A 15,634-nucleotide genomic window follows, 5' to 3' on the forward strand; every position below is an offset into this window, starting at 1 on the left:
TTCTTTTTAATAAAAAATAAAAAACGACCATGTATAAAAAAAAAAGAACAACCAAGTATTGTAAGGCTTTTTTTTTTAATCTTTTGTTTTAAAAAACAAAAAAAACAAAAAAAAAAAAACGACCATGTAAAGTTAGGCTTTTTTTTTTTTTAATAAAAAATTAAAAACGACCATGTATAGTAAGGCTTTTTTTTTTAAAGTAAAAAATAAAAAAACGACCATGTATAGTAAGGCTTTTTTTTTTTTTTTAATAAAATATAAAAAAACAGGCGTTTTTTTGTTTTTGTTAAAAAAAAATTACCATGCATCGTAAGGCATTTATTATTTTTATTTATTTATTTTTTTTTTTGGCGGGGGGGATTAAAAAAAATTACCATGCATAGTAAGGCATTCATTATTATTATTTTTCTTTTTGGGGGGGGGGGGGAGATAAAAAAAAAAAAAGAACAACCAAGTATTGTTAGGCTTTTTCGACCATGTATAGTAAGGTTTTTTTTTTTTAAATAAAAAAAAGAAAATTGTTGTTATTGTAATTAGTTATTGTAATTTATTATTATAATTAGTTATTGTAATTTATTATTGTAATTTTATTATTGTTGTTGTAATTATTATTGTAGTTGTAGGCTTTGTTTTTTTAAATAAAAAATAAAAAACGACCATGTATAGTAAGGCTTTTTTTTATTTTTTTAATAAAAAATAAAAAACGACCATGTATAGTAAGGCTTTTCTTCTTTTTAATAAAAAATAAAAAACGACCATGTATAAAAAAAAAAGAACAACCAAGTATTGTAAGGCTTTTTTTTTAATCTTTTGTTTTAAAAAACAAAAAAAACAACAAAAAAAAACGACCATGTAAAGTTAGGCTTTTTTTTTTTTTTAATAAAAAATTAAAAACGACCATGTATAGTAAGGCTTTTTTTTTAAAGTAAAAAATAAAAAAACGACCATGTATAGTAAGGCTTTTTTTTTTTTTTTAATAAAAAATAAAAAAACAGGCGTTTTTTTGTTTTTGTTAAAAAAAAAATTACCATGCATCGTAAGGCATTTATTATTTTTATTTATTTTTTATTTTTTTTTGGGGGGGGGATTAAAAAAAATTACCATGCATAGTAAGGCATTCATTATTATTATTTTTCTTTTTTTGGGGGGGGGGATAAAAAAAAAAAAAAAGAACAACCAAGTATTGTTAGGCTTTTTCGACCATGTATAGTAAGGTTTTTTTTTGTTTTTTGTTTTTTAAAAAACAAAAAAAACAAAACAGAAAACGACCATGCATGCTTTTTAAAAAAAACAAACCAAAAAAACAACCATGTATAGTAAGGCTTTTTTTTTTTTTTTTTTAAATAAAAAATAAAAAACGACCATGTATAGTAAGGCCTTTCACACCAAGTACCACCATCATGACCAACATTGAAATCTTATAGTAGTATATAGTGTGTTAAATCATTTAAATTCACTTTACATTTGATTTTAAAATAAATTCAAATTTAGCATTAGGCTACTTACGTATAACAGGCTTGCAAATGAATGCTAAAGGTTATGCTAGTTTACGTTAACTGCTAGCAGATGAGAGGGAAAAAAAAGAGAGGACTTGGCTGTATTGACAGTCAAGAGCAACTAGGTTGATGTCATTTCTACTGAGTCATGTCGCTCTTCTTTCGCTTCCACTTGTTTTGCTAACGGTTGCGTCACGTGTATAGACAGCTTCAGAGCATACTAATAAAAGTATGTGGAAAAAAACTCAAGCCATTTGGCATTTTAAATAGTAGATTTAGCAATCACTTTCACTACAGCTACGTTTTGTCTTCGGAAAACTGAAGACAAAAAAAGTATCCTTCATGTGACTTTTTGAGTGTAGTAGACAAAGACGACAAGGAAGCAATACGATGTTCAATAACCCTTTTTTTTAATCTCAACAGCAAGTTAGCTTATGTGTGGTCGACAACAATGAGGGGAGATATAGAAACGTCCATTTCATGTTGTGTTTCATCAGCAGGGAGTCGAGTGGGGGTTGACTTGTGTGTGAGAAATGAAAGTATTGTATCCACTACTACTCTCCCTTATGACTTCAGTCTTTACCTATACACAAATATATTGCTAGAATACTTTTTGACATGTGCGGCCACCGAGCTAACATGTTGAAAAAAATAAAAATAAAAATGGTTAAAAGTCACTAAAGATGGTGGCTCTTCTTGGCAAAATCTTTGAGGGACTTTGGTTTTGTACCTTTCGTAAAAACTTTCTATTCACTTGGGAGGGGACACGACTAAACAAATGCTAACCATGATAAATCATCGCCGTCCTTGAAATGTGAAAAGTAAAAGGCACACAATTACAAACACTACTCCGCTCCAATTAATGCTAATTTGTACATTTTTCCAAACAAATGTAAGTTCATGTCCTCCACCTGTAGTAATACATCTCTGTACAGTACACCTGAGCCACCCGACAATACTACAATTGAGTCCTTCATGGCTGCAATTCATTGTGGATGGCGACTTATTATTGCTGGTGGTAGCAATTTTTTTTTTTTACCATCATGATGGCATCGTGAGGTGACAAGAGGGGACTTTAACTCAATATGCACTCCATGTTATAGTGTCAGTCAATTCATGAAAAAAATGAAAACTAAAAATATACAGATCTCATTGTTGATTAACACTTGTGAATGAGTACCAATGAATATTAGGGCCAAGCTAAAATTCAAATTACATATTATATTATATATTACAATGAAGTTCTAATTCATTGAGTGGAGAACAAAATTGTCATATTACAAAGGACAAAGTAGACATTTTTTGAGAAAAAGTCAGAATTCGATGACAATTTAAATTGTAATGAGTTGATGGTAAAAATTTGTCATAATTTTATGGTAATAGTGGCAAAATGTGTCAACAATTAAGTTTATATTTTGGTGAAGTTGTTATATTACAAAAACAAATCAGTTTTTTGAAAGAAAAGTCTAAATGTGCTGACAAAGTGGAAGTTCTAACGTTATAATAGTTGCAATTTTACAAAAACAGTAGGAACATTGACAAAGTTGTAATTTTTTAATGAGTGAATGTCATAATTGTAATCGCACAAGGAAAATGTATTTTTAGGGGCAAGAAAATGTCAGAATAGAGTAGAAATTGTTAAGATGTCATGTTCATTTGAGAGAATGATCGTAACATGTCGACTAAGTTGCTATTTTTTTAAGACAGTTAAAATTGTAATGTTAGAAGAATATAAGAATGAATAAAATATATGACAAACTTGTACTGTAATCTTTAGAAGTGAATGTCAAAATTGTAATGTTACAAGAACAATAACAATAATTTAATGAAGACAAAGTTGCCATTTTAGTAAGTTAGTGTCAAAATTGTGTATTACAATTTCACAAAAAATCTGTAATTTTATGAAAATAGTGGTAACATAGCAACAATAGCGATTTAACAAGCCAATATTCAAACTCTTATAACCAACCAACCATTTTCTTAACCGCTTTTTCCTCACGAGGGTCGCGGGGGGTGCTGGAGCCTATCCCAGCTGGCTTTGGGCAGTAGGCGGGGTACATCCTGAACTGGTTGCCAGCCAATCCAGGGCAAACTCTTATAAAAGCCATCATTTTATGAAAATAAATTGACTATTATGTTGTAGTTTCAATACAATAAACATTACATAGCCATTTTCACAGAAAATCTTAATTTTCTGAGAATAGTCGTAACATGTCGACAAAGTTGTAATTTTAACAGGTGAATGTGAAAACTGTGATGTTCCAATGGTTGTCATTTTACCAAGAAAAAATGTCAATTTTATGTGAATAGTGGTAACCTGCTAACAATGAGTGGATATCAAAGTGACAAAAACAAAGTTATGATTTGCTCAGAAAAAAAGCCCTAATATGACAACAAAAAATGTGACTTTTCTTTACAGACTTGTTTTCTTATATATTTTTTTTGACTTTGAAAGAATAAAAAAAAGGACACTCCAGTGAATTGACAACTCGGTTAAATTGTGACTTTTAAGTAAAACTCAAGACTTGATTCTCTTCCTCAAAATATTTCATTTGAGTAAAATTACACCTTCCTCATATCTTCATTGTGACAGTACAACTTCATTCCTGTGAAAAAAAGTGCAATTTTCTTTGTAAAATTCCGATTTTATTCCCCTCAAATAACTATTCTTGTAGAATTTAGATTCATTTAATACATTACGACCTCTGAACGTATACTTTGAATTTCCTTGGAGAATTCTATTAAGAGTAATGTTACCAGCTTTTAAAACTACTATTCATGAAATTATTATTTGATTAAAAACTTGACACTATTTTTAAATTAAAGCTTTTTTTTTTCCAGCTTGGCCCCAACAGTCATTGGTGAATAAGGGATGTCTATTGCTATTAACAGGTAATACAAAAAACAAACAAACCGCGCAAGGTCGTAATGGTGGATTTGACCTCAAAGTTTGCCATTGTTGCTACGGTTGGCGTCATTTTGAGACATCACACTTCTACAAAAATAAAATAAAAAGAATCACCTTTCCATTTGATTTGACCACACACAAACTTAAAATGTCACCTGCGGGAAAGATACTTCAAATGTATTGATCACAGTCTGAGTGCTGCTAAAACAAAAGAATACAATTTTCAAAAGTCTCTCGTCCCGACGCCACCTTTTGCCATCCGTCCCAAAAGTGGTCACGTGTGGCGTCGTCATCCGTTACATTCGTTGACAAAAAAGCTCCTCGTCCTTTTCAGTCACGTGACAGTCTCTCCGACTTGTGCAAAAACAAAACAAAAAACAAACAAAAACAACGCTCTCACATCTGCGCTCCTGCTGATGTCATCAGTTCCGTGAGACCAATCAGAGAGTGCCGCACAGATGAGGGGCATCATCATCATCTTTATGATCATCACAGAGTATTAATATTGCTTCAGTATTGCCACAAAAAGGTAGAATAATATATTGTTGTCACCAAACATTCACTACGGGAGCCCTCATTTAGCATGAGGCGCAAATCAAGCGCTCCTCGAGTATTGAAGGTGGAGAAGCCGTTCAGTAGTGTTTAGTTCAGTAGTTGCAAAAGGAAACACTTGAAGAGAAGAAATGCGTTGTCACTCGGTGAGTCCTCCCGTCAAAACACTTCGTTAGTGTTGCAAGTCACTGCCGCAACCTGCTCGTGTGCAAAGTGACACCTGAAATTGTGCTTCATGATAAATGAGGGCCATTGTCTTCTCTCGCCACTAGAAAAAAAAAAAAAAAAAAAAAAGTGTCGAAAGACTACTTGCGCTTGCTTGTCTTATTTGAGCAGAAGAGCAACGCTACCTATGGCAAGCCGTTTGAGCACTTGCGCCATATTGATATTCATCTTAAGGTCCATGTACTAGTATAGTCTTTGTCCTCACTAGTTGGCATGTTCACAATGGGGAAGTGCATTATGGGGTGCCATTTGAACCCCGACCCCTGTGTAAAAAAAGGAAAACTGAAATTGTGAAAAACGCTTTAGCTCCACAGCAATTACCTTGAAAATATCTATTGATAATGCACTTCAAAACAATTCTCTGAATTCACATTCCAGGGCATTTAAAGGGGAAGTCAACCTTTTTTTCTTTTTTTTGACAATAATGTTATATGTGACCTCACGAGTCTAAACATGACATATTCTGATTTACATTTCATTTGTGTTAACAAGCAAAATCCAGCTGTTTTCTCCACTTAAGGGGCGGCCATTTTGCCACTTGCTGTGGACTGAAGATGACATCACAGTTAGGGCTTGGGTAACAACCAATCACAGCTCAGCTTTAGAAAACAGATGAGCTGTGATTGGTCATTGTCTGAGCCCCAACTGTGATCTCATCTTAAGTCGACAGCAAGTGGCAAAATGGCCTCCCCCTAAGATGGATAAACACGGGTGGATTTTGCTTCGTAACTCATATTCCAAAAATGTAATATTAATCAGAATGTCATGTTGAGACTAGTGAACATAACATAATTGTCAAGAACTGTTTAAGGTTGACTTCCACTTTAAGATGGACATCAACAATAACTAATAAATGCTCAAACGGCTTGAAAACTGTCAGTCGTGAGGACAACGAGCTTCACGAGCACATCCGCCTTACATTAGATATCAAGTGTTCAAACTTGCCTTTCCGTCAGCCATTTTGTGCTTTTTGGTTGCCTGTCCACTTCCAAGCCATTTCTGTGTCAAACGCCTCACACGATCATCACCTTTTGTTGTCGTCGTACACTCGGGGCGGCCTCAGCCCCGGCGACGTGACAAGAGTTCCAACTGCACCGGCACGCTTCCCGTTCGTCCGTTTGCGGAGGAGAGGGAAGGGAAGGAGGTCAGCTAAAGGGAGGGATTTTGGAACGAAAAGTTCTCCCAAGGTTCATCCCAATTAAGAAATTCAGTTGCGCTTTCCCCCGTCGCTACGCCCGTGTCTCCAAATGGCTCTGCTCTTAATGCTGTTCAGGATCTCCGTGCGAAATACTGTTTTCAAAGCGGGTCCGTCGCCAGCCTTCAGTTGACAAGCACGAAGCCGTGCTGCGAGTCCACCGTCTCCATCATCTCACTATCCAGGAGCGGGTTCTGCAGCTCGGCCAGAACCGGCTGGCCCGGATCACCCTCCGCCTCGCCGATGACGGGAGGGGGGAGCAGGGGGTACTCATACTGCCCCGGGGGCAGGGCTTCGGCCGAGGGGCACCGCTGCTCGACAGGGTAGCAGAAGCCAAGATTGCTAGCTGAGGTTTCGTGAGGCGATTGGTGGTGGTGGAGCGGGTGCAGGGGGTGGTGCTGAAGGTGAGGAACTGGGGGCAGGAGATGAGCGTATGGGTGGTGGCTCATGTAGGGGTCGTAAGGAGGACCCTCCCCCGGTTCCATGAGGGGGCTCAGGGTGTGGGGGTGGCTGTATGGCGGCGAGGTCTGCGGCTGCGGCTGAGGTTGGGGGCCGCCGGCCGGCATCGGGGCCACCTGGGGAGAGTTCTGGGAGGCTACGGGGTCCAGCGGGGCGCCACCTGCTGGATAGGACCCTTCAGCAATCTGCATCTGGTTAAAGTAGACGGGCAGGCCCAGACCCTGCGACTGCTGTAGGTACATCCGCTTCTGGTTCAGTCTGTGAGGATGACACAACCAAGTTAAACACGCACGCACGCGCACTGCTGGTTCTACATTCGAGCTTTCAGCTGGCTGTCATTTGTGCTAAAATTAGGACTTAAAACAACCTCACCTTCCAGGAACAAATATCACAATGCCGCCGTTATATAAAGAGATAAACAGCATTTGCCAATTTTAAAATAATAATAAATCTGAATGAGCCAACCAGCCAACTATGTTAATAAGAGAAACTAGAAATTAGGCAGCTGGGGGACTTCATTTACTTCATTTAGATGGGAGGGCTTTATTTTGTACAAGCCCATTTGTTCGGAATAATATCAAACAATATTACTAATACAGTATATTAAACTGGTGTTGAACATAAAGTAAAAATGAATAGAGAAACAGCAAAAACTATAGGAAGAAATGTGTGCAGCTCTATATGACGTCAATAAATTGAGGCGACTGTTACTATTATTTTTCACGATTAAAGGTTTTCATTTGAGGTGTTTCGTCATCTCTGGTATATTCGTAAATTAAAAAGCAAATGATCTGAAATATATGTATATCTGTACCCCAAAAAAGGGGGCCTGCACTCCTATTTGTGATCAACTGAAATAGTGTCTTCAGATGACTTACCGGTGTTCTTGCAGTTGTTGCTCTAAACTTCGGGGGGACTCCTTACAGAACATTTGGCAGCTTGCAGGATTGTTTGCCAAAACGCTCGTCTATTGAACACAAAAAATAAGCCGCCCACTAGTCATCAAAACCATTGCAAAAATGGGTGAGCATTTCTTCAATGAACACAAGGTGTTTACTATAGTAAATAGACAAAACATTGAGACATCTGACCATTAAATCTACAGGAGTGAAAATTCAGCACTACCTCGATTTATGAGTCAAACTACTTTTTTTTTTTTTAGATGTGAGCCATCACTTAATCTAAAATGTCACATCAGAGCGTACCTGCAGACGATGGGTGAGGTACTGCGTCTCCAAACTCTGCCTTCGGGACAGGAGAGGCGGCTGCGGCCCACCTTGGTATAAAGTCGGGCCCTCCTGTTGCTTGGTTGCCTCAGTCTTCCAACAGAAACATTTACAAACAGGATGTTTAGGACTACACGTACACACATAAATTCAAGGACGAGCAAAAGTGCCCCCCCGCTCTCTCTCGTGTTGGTTAACAAAGCCGTGTCAGGGCTTGGGTGCTTCATGGCGTGGTCTAAGTGGATTACCTGTACTGTGTGCTGCCAAAATGGCTTTGTGTTGACTGATCAGCCAGATGCCTTTCGCTAAATGGCATGTTCCACAGTGATTACATATTAGTGGGTGAATGAGAGCATATTAAAAGGATGATGGGGACCAAACATTGGAGCTGTGTTATTGCATTATGAAAGATGGGCAGCATGGGAACAACCAGATCTTGTCAGCTTTGGAAATTAATTGAGTGTTGGTATTTTTATTTACTGGAAAACCCATAAATCTTGTTCCCATACACTGTGTCTCATTTCGTGTGCATGTGTGCTTGTGATTCGGGGTTAGTGAATGCCAGTCTCTGCTATGGGGATGTCTGACAGCCTTCGACAATGGCTGCATTCACTTTGGACAAGGCTCCAGGCCCCAAGGGGACGAGACACAGTAAACAAGCCTCAGTTGGCCAGCTCTCTAGGGGTTACACAACAGCCCGAGTGACTGTCTTTCTTTTTTTTTTGTCTGAGCAAAATGGGGTGAGGATAGTGGATGAACTGCCAAGGAATGAGTCTGCCATGCGTGTATGTTTGTGTCCTGATTATCCAGTGCGACTGACCTCCAGGAGGTTGTGCAAGTGGTGCTGGGGCCCCGGGGGGCCCATGGCAGCCCCGTCCCCAGAGCCCATCTGCTCCACCAGCATCTGGACTTTGTTCAGCTCCAGGATGCCTTTGGTCCTCGCCAGGTTCTGGAGATGCTGTCGAAAGGCAACCAGACCTGTGCCAACATTAAGAATATTCCAAAGTCAGATTTCATCATGGCCCCATTCTGCACGCACGTCACTGAACCGTTGTGGGTGCGTTAGCGTGCGTGCACATATGACAGTGTTCGTGTCTGATAAGAGCCATCCAGCGGCTGCGAACGATAGGTCCTGACTCACTGTGGTGGTGGGAGTTATTTCTAACCCGAGTCAGCAGTCTGACGCAAAAGAATCCGCCGCATCAACTCTCTCTCCCCAAAGAGGATTTAAAAAATAAAAGAGAGCGAGCGAGCAAGATAGAGAGAAATAAGTAACACAAACACCAACTGGGAGAACACATTGCAGGCAGTCAATGAAGAGATGTTGAAACAAATGTTTTCAAGCTGTAATTATACTTTCAGCTTGGCTCTGTGGCCAAGATCAGGAAGGCAGTATATGGAATGCGAGACAAGAGGATGTTTAGAATTCCCTACCTGATTACCCTTGCCAAGGTTTTCACTGCCGTTTTTAATGGCCGGATGGGGCACGGGGTGATGTAATTAAAATGTTGGCGCAGACCTACAAAGGGCATTTGCAGTGAAGTTGTATCATTTTATTCTGATCCATATTTGGCCTTGAACTGCTCTCTATCAAATTCCATCACAGTCTAATTATGTGCTGCAGAGAGACAAACATAAAAGTGAAAGGAAAAGCAAGAAGCAAGCGTTGGGGGAGCAAGACAGAGGGTGGGTGCTTGGGGAAATGAGGCATAGACATAGAGGGAGAGGTAGAAATTGGAAAATGGTGACATATGTGGGCTGAAACTGTCTAATATCAGTGGGTGATTCATGATGTGAATCAGAGTCATCAGAGGAGAGGAGGGGAGGGTAAGAACGTGGGAGGGGGTGTGAACAAGAGTGTGAGATTGAGGTTCTTTAGAATCTTATGTGCAGGTAAGGGTGTGAAAGAGCAGCTGTAGCAGGGGTGTTGTGTGCGTGTTCCTCCCAGCCGGTGCATTCTGCTGCACGTCAAAATTCCCCACAGCACCTCGTGACGGCATCCAAGCAGACATGATCTGACAGTTTACTGACACTTATTTATTCTCGCAGTCAAGCTCGTCTCCTTCCGCACCGGTGACTTCCCCAGTCAGTCACACGATATCTGTCAGCGCTATCTGGCTCAATCTGTCTGAACTCGCCTCAAATCACGCACGGTTCTCAACACGAAGAATTGTACCGATAAGAGCGAGTGGGGCTGCTGACCTTGTGTGAGCGACGTGTCGGAGGCACGGCGGCCTTCTCTGAAGCTGATCGGCGAACGGTTGTGGGTGTCCCTGTGCTGCGAGGTCAGGGCGGCCATTGCTGGGTTGGCCGGCCGAGTGCTCAGGAATGACGCAGGGGGGACGTGGGAGGCCGGGCTGTTGGCCAGGACCACTTCGTTGAGCGACGGGGGGTCTTCAAGCAGGCCGAGGTCGCTGTGCATGGAGCCCATGTCGTAGCCCATGTCAGAGTCCACGCTGCCCATGGAGGGGTTGTGACCCAGAGTGAACATTTTACCTGCTGGCCATGCAAAAGGCTTTTAAATGGGAAAATTCCACGAAAAAAGGTGAATTTGATCTTGAAGTTTGTGCCAGATCGGCTGACATCATACCCTGGTATGACGTTCCTGGCGGGTTCGTGACTTCAGAGAGGGTGTGTCGCCTCTGGCCAAAACGAGCAGTGAGATAGGCCAAAGACATTTGGGGTGCATCCTCCTCCGTGTCGGGCTCTTCGGTTTCGATGCCCTCATCAATCGACATCTCCATCATGTTGCTAGGAGTCGAGGTGGAGGACTTGCGGAGCACCGTGATGGGTGGCAGCGGGTCCAGCAGGCAGCCGTTTACCTGAAAAGGGTACAAAATATACTTTTGTTAATTTATTCATTATTAAAACACCTCCACTGCCTTTGACAAGTATACTTGTCAATTATATTTTTTTTGAGCGGTGATGGGGTGGGGGGGGGATTCTGATTATGCTCCACTGTAAATGTCAAACTTGGAAACAACTTTGCTGATGCCCAACCACCGGTAGATGACATCATTGTCCCATTTTATACGAAACAAACACAGTTTCAGAGTCCATGGGAGAAATGGCTATATTTTGGCAAACCTACATTTTTCTACTGTCAATTATAAAAAAACGGGATGAGGCAAAAAGTACGGAGTCTATTCTGTCATTTGGTAGATTCGGTTGCTATATAATTATTGAATGTAATATCGCATGGGTATTGAAAATTTTGACCTTTTCTAAAATGTCTGGCAGTGAATGAGTTACAGGGTAAATCAACCTTTAACATTTCTTGACAATAATATGTTATAGTTTAAATATGGTACATTTTCATCTCTCGGTTGCCTTGTGCTGAGCCTTAGTTGCCTTGGATCATTTGGCTTGATTTGTTTTGAATGTTTGTTTATGCGCTTCTTTTTTTCTTTTTTGTGGGTCATTATTGTGGGGTCGGGATTTGTTTTTAAACTGTCAAGCACTTTGAGTTGCATTTTTTTGTGTGTGAAAAGTGCTATAAAAATAAAGACTGATTGATTGATTGATTCTGATTAATATTTAATTTGTGGAATATGAGTTATGCAGCAACATCAAGCCGTTTTTATTCATCTCAGGGGGCAGCCATCTTGCCAGCTCAGCATCAGAAAACAGGTGAGCTGTGATTCGTCATTACCTGAGCAACTGTGATGTCATCTTCAGTCGACAGCAAGTGGCAAAATAGCCGCCTTCTGATATTGTAAAAAGTGTTGGATTTCGCTGCTGAACTCATATTCCACTAACACAATATTAACCAGAATACCATATTTTACACTAGTTTGGTTGCATACAACATATTGTCAAAAATTTTCTTTTGGGTTGATTTCCATCTAAATACAGTTTCGTGTGTAATACAGATTTAAACTTTTTATTTGTGCCCTTATTGCCAACTTCAGGTTTTCATTGACACAGCCACTCAAAATCATGCACATGAGTTGTTGAAATAACAGCCTGTTGTCAGTACAGAGACAGCAACTTTGCCCAATTTCTCCATCTGCTTTCACTAGTGCACTGGGATCGGAATGCAGTTACTCAACAGTCACACACGCACACACACACCCCGTGTACATAAAACACAAACGTTTAACCATCAGTGAAACACAAATGATGAAAAGGAGTAACAAATGTTTGGGCGGGGAAAGAAAAACTGAACTTGTGCAAATGTCTGGTGAGCTATATATATATATATATATATATATAAAAAAAAAAGTGACTAAAGTATTCACATTAGTGGTCGAACGCTGCAGCTTCCTGTCCATGTGTGTTCGCTCGGCAACACATTTGGTCACATCATCGCAGGACCGCTTACATAACCGCGCTCCATTCACGCAGATAACACACACACACACACACACACCCCTGTCTGCGTGTCCTGTGCTACTAAACACACACACCTCACATTTTGTCAGAGCCACTAGTGGAGGGGGGGTGCTGTAAAATACATTTTGGGGAGTGATAAATGAGAACTCCATGTGTGTGTTTCGCTCTGAAACTGTGAGGCAGTGGGACTCTTAATAGTCTGCCAGCTCACGACATGCCAGCGGGAAAAAGGTCACCGATTGGCACAGATAAACAGGAAGGGGTGTGTATGTGCGTGTGAGGTAAGCACCCTCGCGTGTGTGTGTGTTGAGTCTCTGTGTGTGTCTGATACATATGCAGGACAGGCAGCTGTCCTGTCTGATGTGCGCACTGGCTCGGAGCTTACATAAGAGGACGAGTCATCCGAACTCTGGCAGGTTGACGAAGCTAGCAAACGCTGAAGCCCTCAAAGGAGCATGATGTGCACACAAAACACTTTTGACTCACAGTGAGCGAGTTTATCAAAACGAATCACTGTCAGAGCGCATCAGGATAATGTTTCTGGACATTCTTTGGCAGCACGATAATGATTGTCATAACGGCATTTCCCATAACCAAAGCCAAATGTGATCGAGCCGTCATATGAGGTTAGGTTATAAGACGTGTGCGTCCCAGACGCTGCAGTTGGACCTACTTTGGGCGTGTTGACGTCCTCAGCCATGAAATTCTGCTCCAGGGCGCACGTGGGCTGGGTGAAGGTGAACGCATCAGAGGCTGCTTGGGAAACGGCGGGGGATCGCAGCAGACGGACCCCCTGCGGGAGTAAGCCCACCTGAGCTGAACTGCTAGTCGACTGCAGAGAGAAGAGGAAGGGCGTTATGGGGTCTTTCTTTAAATCACAGCTGTTGACTCTCCAGGCACGATGATGCAAACAAAAAAAAACAAAAAAAGGAACGGCTGTGATTTTTGGGTTTTACAAGCAATAAAATAAGGGAAATGAAAGGAAAGAGACAAGAAAGGAATGCATAACCAAGTAGTAAAGATCAAGGCTGAGGAGACGCTAAATGAATGGGTCAGTCTGCTACTGGATGCAGGTGTGAATAAGAGCGCTTTGATCAGGGCGGCGAGGATGTCATCCATGGATTATTCACAAGCTTTTGGCTACCTTGGCGACAGTCTGTTCAGCGATCGTGCTCGGCCGCCGCTGGCGTGCATCCAGCCTCTGCTCGACCGGGAAACTGCAGCGGTGGGCCTTGAGTCGCTCCACCAGTAGGTAGTAGATGGCAGCAAAATGGTTGTAGCTTTTGTTTTGCAGAGACTGTAGGAGAGAGATGATGTGACGTGTAAAATGACATCACCATGACAAGCATAACTTCCTTTTCTCAGGAAACAAGTTTAGAGAAGGTCAAATTAAGTTCACTGGTTACAAAAAAAAAAAGTCAGCCTGAAATTTGACGTGAAACTTAACATCCCTAACTTTTTATGAGTATTATATTTTAAAACATAACCATATATAGCCACAGTCTATACTTAATTGGTAAATTGTACTTGATTTATATAGAGCTTTTACAAGGCCCTCAAAGTGCTCTACGTTCAACTACTCATTTACCTACTGATTACGCAGCATCAGGAGTAACTGGGGGTTCAGTATCCTAATCAAAGATACTTCAATGTGGTCACAATGGCATAGGATCGAACCCAGAACCTCTGGGTTGTGAGACAACCACTCTACATCTCCCACATTCATCATCTTTAATAAATGTTTTGTTTTTCTAATGATTCCCAGTTTTTATGGTGTCATTATTTACTACAGGGATCCCATCGAAAGGTGATACACTTTCTTTCCATTTTGAACACCAATCCCAAGGCAACAATATTCATCCTTGTGTGTTTAAAGGTGAAGTGGAAAAAACACAGAGCCTATACGAAACATAGGAAGGGACCAAAACTTAAGAGGGAATGTATCAGTATCAGAGTATTAGTTCTCCAGTTCACCAAAACGTCTGCTGCTCTAGCAACAAGAAAAGAAACACTTCAGCTAACCCTCAAGTTGGCCCAATAATAACCCCCGTTATGACTTTTTCCCACTTGCACACAAGCCAGAAGCAAAATTCCTTCATTACCGAATTGTAAGACCGATTCTGCAGTACTGCATAGCGGGTACTGATCTACTGTGACAATGTGGTTTTCTGCCTGTGTCTGAAATCAAAGACCTCTCATGTGTTTCCATCTTGTGATGGAGCTGCAAAAAAGCTATTACATGATTTGTTTTTTTCTTGTATAGTAACTGTGCCATAAGAGTTTGGTAAATGCTTCTGTCTCCAGGAAGTGCTTTAATATTTAATATCTGTTCATTGATAAAAACATAATCCACAATCTTCAAACTTTCAAAGTAATACTTTTCATCCCCCGTTTTATAAAAGAAGCCAAATCTGTTGAGCATTACCTCTATAGTCTTGTGCTGGTCGATGCCAAGGCTGTGCATCAAACGTACAACCTGCTCACTGTATTCACCCACGGCGGTCTCGCCCTCGGCAGAGACAGGCTGCTGGTACAGAACCGGCCGCTGCACCGGAACGTCAAGCGCCATCCACTTGTGCTCTTTGATCTGCGCTACGGACAGACGCTTGGACGGATCCAGGACCAACATCCTGCGGATCAGATGCTCGCAGTCTGGGAGAGGGGGATAGAAAATTCATGGAAATGTGTTTGAACAAATTAACTATGATGTACTTTCTGAATTAAAATGTAATTTTCTTCCTTTACTTGGCAGCGTCTACACTCCTTTCACCTTCCATCCTGTCCAAATGAAATCTCCTGACCTCTCGTTAATGGCTAGATGAAATTGACGTCAAACACAGCTGGGTTCTTAACAGGATTAAGGTCCCCTGCTTGCACCCACAACGCATTAACTGCATTCCTAGCCGCCGTACGGCTCCCTGAATCATTCGCATTGCTGCTAAGCAGTACTCCAATAGTGAAATATAATCAGATATTTTCTAAAAAAAACAAAAAAACAAAAAACGTAACGCTGAGTCCAACGGACCGACAGAAGTGCCACCCTCTAACTTTGAGTCCTGTTATTTCCCCCCTTTAAAGTTAGTGTTGTTGAAGTTACTGAAATATAGACATATGAGATATGTCAGAAAAGTTCCAGGATTGCTGTCATAAAAGATACGTAATTTCAAACCCAAACTAGAGGTACGTGTTTTCCCCTTAAATGTAATAAAGACAATCTATTAGCCCATGTTCCATTGTC

General features: G+C 40.7%; 1 protein-coding gene and 1 long non-coding RNA gene across 4 annotated transcripts in view; one reads left to right on the forward strand and one right to left on the reverse strand.

The window, feature by feature from the left end:
* Nucleotides 1-1,882: 1,882 nt before the first annotated feature.
* Nucleotides 1,883-15,634, reverse strand: part of sik2b (salt-inducible kinase 2b) — a 49,386-nt gene continuing 35,634 nt past the window's right edge. Inside the window, exons 7-16 of one of the 3 annotated variants that reach the window (XR_013287825.1) lie at nucleotides 14,822-15,048; nucleotides 13,541-13,693; nucleotides 13,070-13,228; nucleotides 10,652-10,883; nucleotides 10,264-10,560; nucleotides 8,882-9,039; nucleotides 8,041-8,154; nucleotides 7,714-7,802; nucleotides 6,127-7,093; nucleotides 1,883-5,224 (exon numbers count right to left, since the gene is read on the reverse strand). Coding sequence is in view for 2 of the 3 variants with exons in the window: in XM_077540481.1 (XP_077396607.1) it covers nucleotides 6,502-7,093; nucleotides 7,714-7,802; nucleotides 8,041-8,154; nucleotides 8,882-9,039; nucleotides 10,264-10,560; nucleotides 10,652-10,883; nucleotides 13,070-13,228; nucleotides 13,541-13,693; nucleotides 14,822-15,048 (2,021 nt within the window). In the remaining variant the exon portion in view is untranslated. Of the gene's footprint in view, nucleotides 7,094-7,713; nucleotides 7,803-8,040; nucleotides 8,155-8,881; nucleotides 9,040-10,263; nucleotides 10,561-10,651; nucleotides 10,884-13,069; nucleotides 13,229-13,540; nucleotides 13,694-14,821; nucleotides 15,049-15,634 lie in introns of all 3 variants that reach the window. The other 2 variants (XM_077540482.1, XM_077540481.1) reach the window with 2 other exon arrangements.
* LOC144032925 (uncharacterized) lies at nucleotides 4,914-15,140 on the forward strand. Its single transcript, XR_013287827.1, has 2 exons — nucleotides 4,914-5,102; nucleotides 14,914-15,140. It is a non-coding gene; the product is annotated as an uncharacterized LOC144032925 (long non-coding RNA).

This window comes from Festucalex cinctus, chromosome 13 (genome assembly GCF_051991245.1).
Source record: "Festucalex cinctus isolate MCC-2025b chromosome 13, RoL_Fcin_1.0, whole genome shotgun sequence".
Taxonomy (NCBI): Eukaryota; Metazoa; Chordata; class Actinopteri; order Syngnathiformes; family Syngnathidae; genus Festucalex; species Festucalex cinctus.